The sequence below is a fragment of the Callorhinchus milii genome, unplaced genomic scaffold (genome assembly GCF_018977255.1).
Source record: "Callorhinchus milii isolate IMCB2004 unplaced genomic scaffold, IMCB_Cmil_1.0 Scaffold21, whole genome shotgun sequence".
Lineage (NCBI taxonomy): Eukaryota > Metazoa > Chordata > Chondrichthyes > Chimaeriformes > Callorhinchidae > Callorhinchus > Callorhinchus milii.
Window position 1 is genome coordinate 6588533 of NW_024704762.1, and position 13384 is coordinate 6601916.

Sequence of the window (13384 nt, forward strand, 5' to 3'; positions counted from 1 at the left end):
TACAGTGACAACGTCATGTTGTTCCGAGGGCTGACTTTCCCCTCGTATTGCGATAACAAGGCTGAGTCTCCGCGCTAAACCGTTCTGATTAACACCTTCAATATGGAGGTGCTAGACCGCTGGATCGATGTGTCAGTCAGTTCTGCAATGAGGCGCAGTCTCAAAGGTTGGGATGTTCTGGGTTTATCTCTTGGCGACCTGTGTTGGTGCTGACATACTAATCAAAGGATCCGGTGGTATATCCTCTTACACTAACTGGATGACTTGGCGAAGGACGTATAAAGTTTATTGCTCGCAGGACCAGCCCAGGCTCGGGTTACCCTGTACGTCCCCACCAAAGTGTGGCGAAGCCATCATTAATTCAACGTCTGGTAACCCGACAGCACAGAGCGAGATGCTGCGTGGATCCGGGAGACGATGTACAAAGGCGACAAGAGCGGACGAGAGCGGGCTGATGGAGAACGGGGTTGCTGAGGAGAAGGCAATGAGTCCGTCTGTGAAAGGACAAGGACCAGGACCAGGACAGGGGCAAGGCCAGAGCACCGGGGAGTCTGGGGCTCATCACCCTCCCGCTCTCCCCACTCCCCGCATCAGGCCCAGGCTGATATTCCACACGCAGCTGGCTCACGGCAGCCCCACAGGCAGAATCGAGGGCTTCACGAACGTCAAAGAACTTTACACCAAGATCGCGGAGGTTTTCGAGATCTCGCCGGTAGAGGTGGGTGAGGAACGTGACTTCAGGCGGCGGCTGCTTTTTTGGTTCAGTAAAACCGCAGATAAGTCGTACCGTACATTTAAGTATGGCTTATGTCAAACTTGTATAGCATACAAACTCTTGAGCAGCCGTATTTTATCCAGACAGACTGAAAAGTTTCAGACCCAAAAGGTTTATTCTCTCAGTTTGCTTTAGCTGTTATCTCAAAATACTGTTCAGCAGCGTCGGTCTGTTTATAAATGCTTAATAATAACAATAATAATCCTTACATTTGATAGATCGCATAATCAAGTCATTGAGACGTCTCAAAGCACTTCGCAGAATATACTGCAAAGTGGGGTGACTGCATATTTTTGTGGGCGAAATCCTTCACGAAGCCTCCGATATTTTCTTATCCGCACAAAGATGTGTTGAATATTTTACGATATGTTGACGTGCGTAGTGCCAAAGTAGGAAACATCCAGGCAGGGCCTATCATTTGTGCTGATTGTCATTGCAATCCGCGCTCTTTCATATCAGGCAAAGTATCATCGGAAGGTCTCAAAGTGCTTCACAGGTAATTGCTGTCAAGTGCAGTGACTGTGTACTTCTAGGCAGCCAGATTTGAGGGTCGCTCTCTGATTTATGACAGTGATCCTGTGCTTGACACAGCGCCTTAGACATCTCAAAGCGCTTCGTGGGATTTTATTCTAATGAGTAGTGACTAGGTAAACGTAGGTAGATTAAAGAATGATTCTAATAATCCTTGCAATTGATCTCGTGCCTTATCACGTTGTTGAGATGTCTCAAAGCGCTTCCCAGAATATAACCGTAAACTGAATTGACTGTGTATTTTGTGGGCAAAAGAGCAGACGGAAACCTTGAAGTCGCTTTGGTCACCTCAGTGTGTGTCTTTAATATGGTTCTCGTTGTGTCGCCAGATCCTCTTCTGTACGTTAAACACCCACAAAGTGGACATGCAGAAATTGCTGGGAGGCCAGATCGGACTGGAAGACTTTATCTTTGCGCACGTAAGGGGACAATTGAAAGAAGTGGAGGTGACGAAATCAGAAGATGCTCTCGGACTGACCATCACCGACAATGGCACGGGTTACGCTTTCATCAAGGTACAGTATCAATAACATTATGGGATAGAGGACATAGGTAGCTCTGGGTGCCCTAGATGGACCTTGGTCCTTTTCTCGTCCAGCTCTTGTCCATGTTCTTAAGTGTCAGTGGGACGGATAGCGGGTGCTGTCGTTCGCATGAGCAACTCAGGCGGAAACAAAATGAGAAGGGACATTTTGTTACTGACACTAACACTCCAACGCAGCAGTGCTGTGCTTGCGCTGCTTTGTTGAACGCTCTAGCCCGGAAACTTCACCCAAACTCAGTTGAAATGTCTCCATTTCTCAGCATGAAGTGCCCGATCTCCGACCCACACCAGTTATTTCTGCAATGGCCCGTTGGTGTTGGGACGGCGAGTTGAGTGTTGGAAACGTTTTATTTTATTTTCCTAAACAAGGATGTTTCATTTCCCCCAGAGGATAAAGGAAGGCAGCACCATTGACAGGATCAAGATGGTTTGCGTCGGCGATCACATAGAAGCAATAAACAATCGGAGTATGGTGGGATGTCGTCACTACGAAGTTGCCAAGATGTTGAAAGATTTGCCCAAAGGTCAGCCCTTTGCACTCGGATTAGTGGAACCGAGGAAAGCATTCGGTGAGTCATTGAACACTTGGCGGGTCAATCGGCCTTTGGCCACTCTCCCACCCTTACCCTCCACCCTTCTTGATTCCAACTCCCAGCTCGGGCGCAAACCCTTTACTGTCCAGTGCCTTCGGACGTCCTTCCGACGTGAAAGGCGCTATATAAATGCGACGTTATTGTTGCTGTTCTTTTTCTAGGAACGCTGCTTTCACCTGAAACAGTTTTTCTTTAATCATTCAGAAAGCTTACAGCTTTACAGCTTACAGCAAGGGTTTGCTGAAGACATCGTCTCACAGCCTTTCAGCAATTGTACAACGTCCCCAATAGCGAAGGCGTTTTTCAGATGTATTTAAAGATACTCCGATGCCTTTGCCATTCTAACCCGATACCTTGGAAAACAAATGCTTACCTTACTACATTTTTAATCCCGTTGATAAAAATAGCAGAAGGGAAGATTCGGCGAGGGGTTCGATTAATTGCAATGACTTGTTGATTAATTGCAATGACTTGAAACAACAAAATTGTTGTTTCAGGGTTCTGCAGGGAACCTCACAGTTGCGTCGGACATGGTGCAGAACTCGTTACAGTTTGTGCATCGGGACAGAAACAAAGTCTGGTCTGAAGGACAGCTTCAGTGCGAAACTCAGGCAATTTCCATTATTCATTGGCTCGGCTTTTTACTTATTGATGAAGCGTTACGGCTCGACAGAGAAGCTGCTCTGAGAAGAACAGGCCTTTTAAACTAAAACGCGAAATACCGCAGGAGGCTGGAAATCCGTAAAACAAAAACGCAGATCCCTGGGAACGCTCAGCGGGTCAGGCAACGTCTCTGGAGAAAGCAAAGCGGGTCAAGGAGGCAGGGGAGAGGGGTGAGGTTACCAGATGCAGTTACAATCTGCGTCGATCGTGAACAACAACAAGATTACATTTGTATAGCATCCCTTTTTTACGTGAAGTCACTGAGTTTAGAAAGTCCGTTTCGCACTAGGTGGCAGTACAGGGGAGGTAGTCCATCTGGGTCCAGATTTTACTCTGTTCACATAGCGTTTTAAGAGCATCCAGAATTTGGCAACTCACCGAATCCAGTCTTAATTTGGAAACTTAGAAGCCAGTTTTTCTTGACAGATCAAAATCAAGGCTGCGTTTAAGAGAATTGGGGCCAAATTCAGGACTCTGTGAAAAACGCTCCATGAACCAGAGTCAAACTGGAGCCAGCTGCAACTTCTCTCCTGACAGTCTTTTCAGGAGCGAAACCTGAGACCTCTATATAATGCATTCGATATGGTAATTGTCACATCAAGCGGGTATTGAACATTGCTAATTTGTTGCTGGCGAAATGAGATAGGTGGAAAGAGTTTCTGAAGTCACTCCAGTCCACTGTGACCACTAACCCAGGCATTTGACCCAGGCAGAGTCGGGCTGTTAGACACAGAAATGTGTTGGCTATTCTTCTCTGCTTTTGCGTGACGCGGGCACCAGTGTCTGTCTCTTTCCGATGCTTTGTTGAATCGGGTCTGTCGACTGCCCGGCTCGTGAGACACTGCCTTTAAATAGAAACCGTGTTGGCTCGACTCAAAAAAAAAAATGAATCACTTCATTTCTTCGTTTAATTTACGTGTCGCTATATTTAGGCTCCACAGCGTTCTGACCTTTTTTCTGGCAAAGTTTGCGATCCTATTTTGGTTGGCTGTGTCTCAGGTGATAGAACGATGAGCCTTGAGTTCAAACCCCAGGGCCTTGAGTTAAAAGATCACTAGTTCCTCAATGGCTCAAAGCTTATCCTAATGTCCCACAAACAGCCATGTAGCGAGTGACCAATGTTATCTGGAGGGTTGTCGGCCAGGCCACCGGGAGACACTGACTTCTCTTCCCGAATAGTGCCGTGGGATCTTTAACATCGGCCTGAACAGGCAGACGGAATCTTGGTTCAACAGCTCATCCCAAGGACGGCACCTCCGTCAATGCAGCATTCCCCCGACCCCCCCCCCCAGCACTGCATTGGAGCGTCAGCCTTGACTATATGAGTTTCAAGTCCCAGGACGGGGTTTGAACCCACAAGCTTCGGACTCAGAGGCGAGCAGACTACCGACTGCGCCAGGCTGACACGAGATTCCCTTAGACTATCTGACAATACAATTTACGGCATCTACGTAATTGTTTAATTCACCGCGGCCAGTGAAGTTGCTTCCCTGCTTTGGTTTGTCTCGGTCGGGGCATCTGTGAGCAGCTTCGCTGAACGCCTGGTCGACGTTTCGTCGAAACAAAAAAACCTTTCAAAATCGGACCCAACTCTTCCGTCAAAATCTCCATCAAATTGGCGTTCTCGTTCCATCGTGCAAACATACGCAAAGGCTGCACCGAGACCGTATTATACAGTTCCTAATGCCGTCGTTTGAACCGGTTCGGGTAGATTTCACAAGTCCTGTTTGGAACACAGATACATTGAAGTCATCAGGGCAGAGGAGGAGTCCATTCAGCCCACCAAGTCTGCAGTGGCACACGCCGCAGCAAGGATATCGCTTCAATCACACGATTAAAATTTTGTTTAAAATCTACCACGGGTACAACAATTAGCTCCGGCTCTGCCTGAGTCCCTCCAGTCCCTGCTTAACAATAGGTATGATAAACCGTGTAGGTATGATTAGTTCCATCACTCGGCTGCTGCGATAGGTACCAGAGTCGAACGCTTTCGCAAATGCTGCAAAATTTCACCCTTGAAAGTCAGAAATTCCACCAGCCGCAACGAGCCTGGCTCATTCTGGCAACACTCTTGCGTCTGAGTCAGGACGGATGTGGGTTCAAACCCACCCATGGGACTCGGAGCTCCACACAGTCTCGGCTGACATTCCAAAGCAGTGCGCTGGCAGAGTGTTTGACTGGATGGACCTTGGTCTTTTTTTTGTCCAGCAATTCTTATGTTCTTTATGTGTTTCGTCCACAAAATAGACAGTCAGATCACTTTACAGTATATCCTCTGAAGGGCTTGGAGACGTCTCGAAGACGTGATAAGGCAGTGCATTAAATACAAGGATTATTATTGTTATTATCATTATTACTTCATGGCTGTTTGTGGGATATTGCTTTGCACAAATTAGCAGCCAGGTTTGCCTTATAAACACACCCCCTTATTACTCCATACTTAACATTGCTCTGATCACTCCCACCTGTCATACAATTCTGGTCTCCGCTCTCTTGACGTGTTTATATAGTTCCCAGCAGGGCCCCAAAGATTCTGCGGATTAAGGTTTTTCTCTTGGCTGCATCCTAACCTCACAAGATTAATGACACCAATAACTGACGGGAACCAGTGTGTATAAACAGTGTTTGGGGTTACGCTGTCAGAGACCTTAGCTAATCTGTGCAGGCTGCATTCTTGTCCTGCCCATATCTGTCTCTTTCCTTCTGAAATACAATCTTATCGGGTTTTTTTTTTGCTCAGCTGTGTGTCTGACACATGCCGAAATCCCTCACCGTTGCTGAAGAGTCTCCAAACCAAACTGAGAATTCCAGGCGTCCCACCTCCATGTGGAAATTCCAGATTGTTGGAATGGATTGCGCACTCTCTGTCTCTCTCTCTCTCTCTCGCTCTCTCTCTCTCTCTCCCTGGAGGGACACATCCTGCTGATAATTCCGCAAGGAATTAGGTGCAGGTTAGCAAGAGCCAAGGCCATCTTTAACGTCCACCTGAACAGGCAGACGCGACCATTTAAAGTCTCATCCGAAGGCCGGTACCTCTGCATTGGAGCGTCAGCCTGGACTGTCTGGGGCTTGAACCCACTACCTTCACAACTCGGAAGAAGTCTCCTTCTCCCTTCGACTTCCTTCGAACACCTTGGGACACCCTTTCAGGCTGCCTGGCTTTGCTGCGCGCATCTCCTGATAAACCATTTCAATCCCCGGCAGCATTCATTTTGCCGGCCCTGACCTCCCCGAGATACGTTTGGATCCAATCAGTTTTATTTCAGGCACTGACGTGAGGTCCAGAGTAAAGTAACCTCACCGTTCGTAGAAATGGTGGGACTTTAAACGTTGTAAATGTTTTACAGATATGATCGCTCGACGGACCAAGTCTGGCAAGTCCACAGGCGAAGCGAAAGTCGGAAGTGGAAGAGAAACACTGCGTTTAAGGGCAAAAGGGCCTGCGACCGTGGAGGAGGCTGTAAGTAATACTGCGTGAGTTTATTTTGATATACACGGAAGCCATGGTCTTCATTCACAAAGCAAATGCAGGTGTCTCGTGTTTCTTGTGCACATCAACCAAAACGACGACATCAACTTGCATTTACGTAGCGCCCTTCACGCGGGTTAGTGCGGTGTAAGCCTTAATAATTCCTTAAGAAAAAAAAACGGTCGCTTCGATCCACGGCTGTTTGCGGGACGCTGCTGTGTGCAATTGGCTGCCGCGCGTTGCCCTAAAAAGAAGCGCTTTGAGACGTCTCGAAGACGTAATAAGACGCTATATCAAATGCAAGGATTGTTAGTATTATTATTACTATTATTATTATTGTCGCCCAGTTAACAACCATCAGAGATATTTGCCTCCAGATTGGCTGGAGGTGGAGTAGGGTTGACTGCCACCCTCGTGACCAGGTGACACCAAACGATGCGAGCTTTGTTTCGAAACCAATCGCGCGTAAGAAACGAACCCAACAGTGCAAGAGAACATCAATCCGCATTTACAGTTGCGGCCTTTGTGCGCTTAACAGTGGCGCGGTTCGACCCCAAACCCGGGAGAAAAGGGGAGGTGACCTTTGGCCCGGTCGAAGAGGGAAATTTTCGGGTGCGATCTGAAGACGAGAGAGTTGCGAAAAGTCGCAAACTTTAACCCCGAGGCTCTGTGCTCCGAGACGCTTCCCTCAAGTGCTCCAGGACGTTACCCTACGTGTGGTGGGGTTGGGGGGGTGGGGAGGGGGGAAGTGGGAGCGCTATAGAAATGCAAGTTGTTGTTGTTCGTGGTGCTGTCATGTCAGAATGGCCGAGTGGTCCAAGGTGTTGCAATTATATACTTCAAAAGGGAACCAGGTAGATCCAGCAGGGGCTAAACTACAGGGGTCTGGGGGAAAAGGCAGGTAAAATGGAAGGATTGCTCCTTAAAAGAGCCGGCACCGACACGATGGCCTTCTTTTTCCGTGCTGCAAATTTCTGTGGTTCCGGCAAGGAAAGGACACGTCACGCCGACGGCACTCTCGGTCTGATTCCCTCGCGGGTTGTGGTTTCAATGGAGAGATAGATCTGCCTTTGTAAAGTAAAGGCTTTACTTTGCCCTTCCTACAGCCAACAGAGTTCGAGGAACGAGCAACGAAGAAAATAGATGATCTGTTGGAAAACTACATGGGCATCAGGGACGCTGAGTTAGGTGAGTCATGTATACGCAGAAGGATGATAATAATAATAATAATGATAATAATAATAATAACCCTTGCATTTGATATAGCGCCTTATCACATCTTCGAGATGTCTCAAAGCGCTTCACAGAATATACTGTAAGGTGAATTGACTGTATATTTTGTGGGCAAAACTCAGCAGCAGTCTCCCACAAACAGTCACGGATTGAGTGACCGCATTTTTTTTTGAAGGGACCATTATCATTGAATAACCAACACGGGATATACGGTAAAGTGTAGTGACTGTGGATTTTGCAGGCAAACCCGGTCCATAAACAGCCGTGAATTGAACGATCAATTTTATTTGGGGGATTGTTTACCAGGACACCAGGAGAAACCACATTGTCTGCTCAGAAAGATCCCAGACATTTACTTACAAAACGTACTGATGCCTACAATTCGCAATGAAGATGGGTCGATGATGTGATAAGACTCTGTATCAAAGTGCGAGGATTATCAAAATTGCCAAAATTGTCACTGGCAAATAACTTTGCTCACGTCCCTTGGCTTAAATAGGGCCTCCCCACAAACAAATGGTTATTCAGTGATAATAGTCCCTTCAAAAAAAATGTGGGCACTCAATCCGTGTCCTCGAGACTTTCAAAGTGCTTCACGTTCTCTCCATTGTGAGTTGGGGGGGGGGGGGGAAGGGGGGGACAAGATTCCCCTCTCAACCTCCAAATGTCTAGTCCAGATAGATGCAATAGAGGGGAGGGAGATGGTGGGAGAAGGAGACGGGATATGATCAGCTTTCCCGACTCAGTCGGTAGGACTCTTGGCTCTTGAGACAGGGGGTTATGGGTTCAAGGCCCATGTCAAGACTTGGAACTCACACTGATCCCATGGAACTAATCAAAAACAAGGGAATTTCTCTCTCCCAGTGTCCCAGCCAACAATCCCCCAAATAGAATTGGTCTCTCACGTCCGTTTGGCTGTTTGTGTTCTTATGTTGTAAGCATTTGCTCCCTCACCTCTTTCAAGGTTCATTTCAAGACGTAACTCTTTGACCCCACTTTGGGTCATCTCCCACCCTCCCCCCCCCCCCCCCCCCCCCACCCCCTCAGCTCCCACCCCCAGCTCGCATGCCCAGGACAGCAAACTTTGAGATGTTCTCCTGACTTGAAAGGCTCTGTGTAAATGTGAATGGTTTTGCTAGGTCAGGGAATCGAGGGATATGGAGCAAAGGCGGGTAAAATGGAGTTGAGGTACAGATCAGCCATGAGCTAATAGAATGGGGGAACACAGGCTCGAGGGGCTGAATGGCCTCCTCCTGTTCCTAGGTTCCTGTGGGTCCTAAATGCGAAAGGAGTTCATTACATCTCTTGCGTACCACAAATGTTGAGGATGTTTAATTGTTTTGGGGGTCCTTTTTCCCGTCTAGCCGCGACAATGGTGGAAACCGGGAAAGACAAGAAAAACCCGGATGAATTTGCCGAAGCGTTGGACTCAGTCCTCGGGGATTTCGCATTTCCAGATGAATTTGTCTTTGACGTTTGGGGAGCAATAGGAGATGCCAAAAACGGTCGGTTCTAACCTAAGTGAGTCTCCCTGTGCGAATGATATTCAACCAGCTTTGACCGACTTCCTATGGATGTAGTTTAAGTTGTACTTATTCATTTAACTAGTTACTTCTCTGGAAACTATGTACATTGAAGCAAAATCAAGAGCTTATATTTCAAACAAGCAGGTGTCTTGTTACCATCACTGTACGATTTAGCAGCAATTGAAAAAGGAATAACGGTAAAGAATGATACAGTAAAACTCACATAAGTGGTAATCAGTCGGGACAATAACATTTAACCTGACTGACGCGAAGCCTGAGTTGCAGGCAAACTCTCTCATTCGTAGAAAATACGATTTAATCAATAATCTACACTGCGCAGGATAGGGGAGCAGTGTTACAACAACAACAGCAGCAAATTACATTTACACAGGGCCTTTCACGTCGGGAGGACGCCCCAAGGCACTGGACAGTCAAGGATTTGGACCCGAGCAGGCGGTTGGGATCAGGAGGGGTGGAGGGCAGGAAGGGGAGGGGTAGGAGGATGTCGGAAGACATGGTCGAAGAGGAGAAGGTGGTGATTAATATGACTGGTGCAAAGAAATCTAAGGGGTTTTGATAGGAAACTGAACGTACAGCCTAAGCCGTTATACTATTTATAATAATAAGACTCATGCGAGTTTTACTGTGATTATCCTTGCCTTACAAACTTCGCCTTTCACTTCAGGAGGAAGTCTCGAAGCGCTCCTCAGAATTTGCTGTAAATAGTAGTGACTGTGTGTTTTGTGGGCGAACGCATACATTGTCACGGGGTGATCTATTACCATTAGATGATCTAGATAGAACGAGATCCACGTACACTTACACTCTCACACACACACACACAAAATCACCTCAAGGACATGACGGTCTTGAAAGCACTCATCGGGGAGAATATTTCGGTTCCAGATGTTTGTCCTTTTAGGGGCGAGTTTAGAAACCGTATCTCTTCACTGGCGACTTTTTCCAATTTCAGAGAAATGAAGCTGTCTGTCTTGTACTGGACAATAAGTTCAGAGCAAACCTGCGGGAACAGTAAACATACGGAACGGGCTGCCTAGGGGAGAAGCAGACAGTGTTTTAACCTGAGCTGGGTGCTTTTGGAGGTATTTTCCCTGTAAAAAAAAAAATGATGTGTTTTCACAAGTAGACCTGATTTAGAAGCGAGGTGCATCCACTGGTGGGAAGGAAGGGACTTGTAGTCTGTGACACAGGGTCATTCCGGGCGGGCAGGGTATTTTTTTTTCACCCACGCAGGGTTTTAATCTGACACAAAGTCTGACCTCTCTGCACGGCTGATGTTGCATAGCGTGTGAAATTGTTTTTACTCATTAAACGTCCTTCTAACACCCACTGCGTGGTTGCATTTGGCTTGCGGTTGACCTGTAACGAGCAACGCGCTCGCAAGTAATCTAGCGTTTGCTTTTGGGATGTAAAATAAAAGCGGGCTGTGCAAGGTATTTATTTTAACGCTTCCTAACCTAGTGTGGACCCAGGTGGGCAATCCACTGCATCGACACAATAGTATTCGACACACCAAGGGAGGTCGATCCTTACGTAATTCTTGGATGCAGTACAGCGACTTAAACGTCAGTGAGCTGGCCAACATTCCCCCCGTATAAACGCAGTCATTTTGCTTCACTAATGTCCCGTTAATAATAATAATAATAATCCTTGCATTTGATTTAGCGCCTCATCACGCCGTTAAGACGTCTCAAAGCGCTTCACAGAATACGAAGTAACTTGGCGTGACCGTGTGCTTCGTGGGCGAAATGATTTTTGTGAAGACGTCCTGCTGACGTGAAAGGCGCTGTGTCAAGCACAAGGGATCGTTCCCAATTATTCTTCAAATGACATTGGATGTTACAGCATCGAAACAGGCCACTCACTCAGACTAGTCTGTGTTATTATTGTCTCAATGCCAGGCAAGGAATTGACTGACGTTTCTGGGTGCGCAATCCTGTACGCGAAGCAGCAAACATCTGAGGGTTGCGAAATGCAACTGGTCTTTTCATTACCCGCAGCTTTAGGGGTTTGCTGTGGCTCAGCCTTGGGCCAGTTTGTGGCTCAGCGCCTTGGGACGTCCTTCCCACGTGAAAGGCGCTCTGTAAATGTCACTTTGTTGTTGTTGTTGTTGTTGTGTATAATAACTGGACTGAGGCCTGGCAGCTTCACACGCTTTATTTAACGGCTGAAGTGAAGGTAATTACACTCAGGCACCCCTCCCCCCCCACCGCCCACTCCCCCCCGACCTTCCTCTAACCAGTCCAGGGGAGAAATACAAGCTCGAATATTTACTGCATGACGCTCGCAAACGACACTGAATCCTCTTTATTTGACACAAAAGTCTTTTTGATGAATCGCCTCTTATTACGGAGACGCACAAACATCTGGAAAACAATTACTCTTCCCGGATTCCTCTAAGAAACCCTTTCCAAAATGGCTCTATGGTGTAAACTGCCCATTAAATCGTGTGATCTCATTGACTCAGTTCCAACGCCACAGTCACCAGTTAGTCAGTCACTGGGAAGCAGAATCCTCCCACAGGATCCTCCCACTCAACTCCTGGTAACTCTGCGAAGCCAAAGCACTAACGGGTAGGGTGGTTCTAGCTGGACTAGCGAGAGGGAAAGCTTGCCGGACACTGATACCTGGCGAGCGACAGCGAAAAATCCATCCCTCTCACAGGGAAATACAATGACTGGTCATTCGTATGGAATAACAACAACCACAACAATAACATCAAATTACATTTGTATAGTGCACAGACAGACACACAGATAAATAAATAATCCTTACATATGGTACACAGTTTCCTTACTCCAGCACCACCCCCCCCCGCCCCCCCATTTACCCAGCAGTAAATAGCAACCGGCTGTTAGTCGATTGGCAGATCGCTCTTCCGCTCGTCGTAAACCCTTCAAAAAATATTAATAAATAAAAATAATAATAAATCGGTCACTTCCATCCGCGACTGTTTGTGGGGACGCTGCTGTGCGCAATTGGCTGCCGGGATTCGCCCACAAAATATGCAATCAATCCACTTGACAGTCTAGTCTGTGAAGCGCTTTGCGACGCCTCAACGACGTGATAAGGCGCTACATCAAATGCAAGGGTGTTTATTAAAGGGTTAAGTGTTGATCTGGCAACCGGATGGAGACAGAAACCCAATTTGCTCATGAGCTGTACTGTTTTCGGATTATTGTGTGTGTGTTTTTATTGATCTACTCCTTCTTTGTCAGCCATCAACCACACCCGCCCATCCCTTACATCACCCTGCTATATCCAGAGCAGAGTCGGAGATTCAGTGACCAATTTAAGATGGTTAGCAATAAGGATATTTGGCACATAGGGAAGTTAGGAGGCCTTTTTTTTTTACACGCGCACAGAGAGTGGTTAGATACTGAATGTCCTGCCAGATCTGATGGTTGAGGCATTTCACGACTGTTTTCAAGAGTCCCCCTGCTGTGGGCAATTGGCTGCCGTGTTTCGCTACAAAATACGCGGTCAATCCACTTGGCAGTATGTTCTGTGAAGCGTTTTGAGACATCTCAACGACTCAATAAGGTCCGCTATCAAATGCAAGGATAAATATAGATTGTTGCTCCATCTGAATGGCAGTGACTGGGAAACTAGAGGATATTATTATTACCGCGAGTTGTCTAAGCTGAAATGGTTGACTCAGCGATGCCCGTTTAACGAGGGGACACGAAGAAATAGGGCTGTTTGTTCATTTTACAACATTGACTCTGTTTCTGAGCCAATAAGTGTCATCAACTGACATGTCAGCCTGGACCAGTGGTAGCTCTCTCTAGCCTCAAAGAGTCAGAAGGTTGGCACAATTCGAAAAGAGAAAGAAGTTTCTCTCCATGTGTCCTGGCCAAATAAAATTGGTGACTCATTCTGCGGCTGTTTGTGGGACACTGCTGTGAGCAACTGGCTGCCACGTTTCGCCCACAAAATACGCATTCAATCCACTTTACAGTTTATCCTCCGAAGCTCAACGACATGATCATGAGCTGTATCAAATGCAAGGATCACTATTATTATTAT

At 47.0% G+C, this 13384-nt stretch overlaps 1 protein-coding gene across 3 annotated transcripts in view; it reads left to right on the forward strand.

The window, feature by feature from the left end:
* LOC103181924 (PDZ domain-containing protein GIPC1) overlaps positions 1 to 13384 on the forward strand; it is a 51897-nt gene that overhangs the window by 24343 nt on the left and 14170 nt on the right. The window contains exons 1-7 of one of the 3 annotated variants that reach the window (XM_007898713.2): positions 335 to 718; positions 1636 to 1821; positions 2239 to 2419; positions 6454 to 6566; positions 7682 to 7763; positions 9173 to 9329; positions 10308 to 10684. In XM_007898713.2, the coding sequence (XP_007896904.2) occupies positions 395 to 718; positions 1636 to 1821; positions 2239 to 2419; positions 6454 to 6566; positions 7682 to 7763; positions 9173 to 9324 (1038 nt within the window). In that variant the 5' untranslated portion in view covers positions 335 to 394 and the 3' untranslated portion in view covers positions 9325 to 9329; positions 10308 to 10684. Of the gene's footprint in view, positions 1 to 334; positions 719 to 1635; positions 1822 to 2238; positions 2420 to 6453; positions 6567 to 7681; positions 7764 to 9172; positions 9577 to 10307; positions 10685 to 13384 lie in introns of those variants that run through there. The other 2 variants (XM_007898714.2, XM_007898716.2) reach the window with 2 other exon arrangements.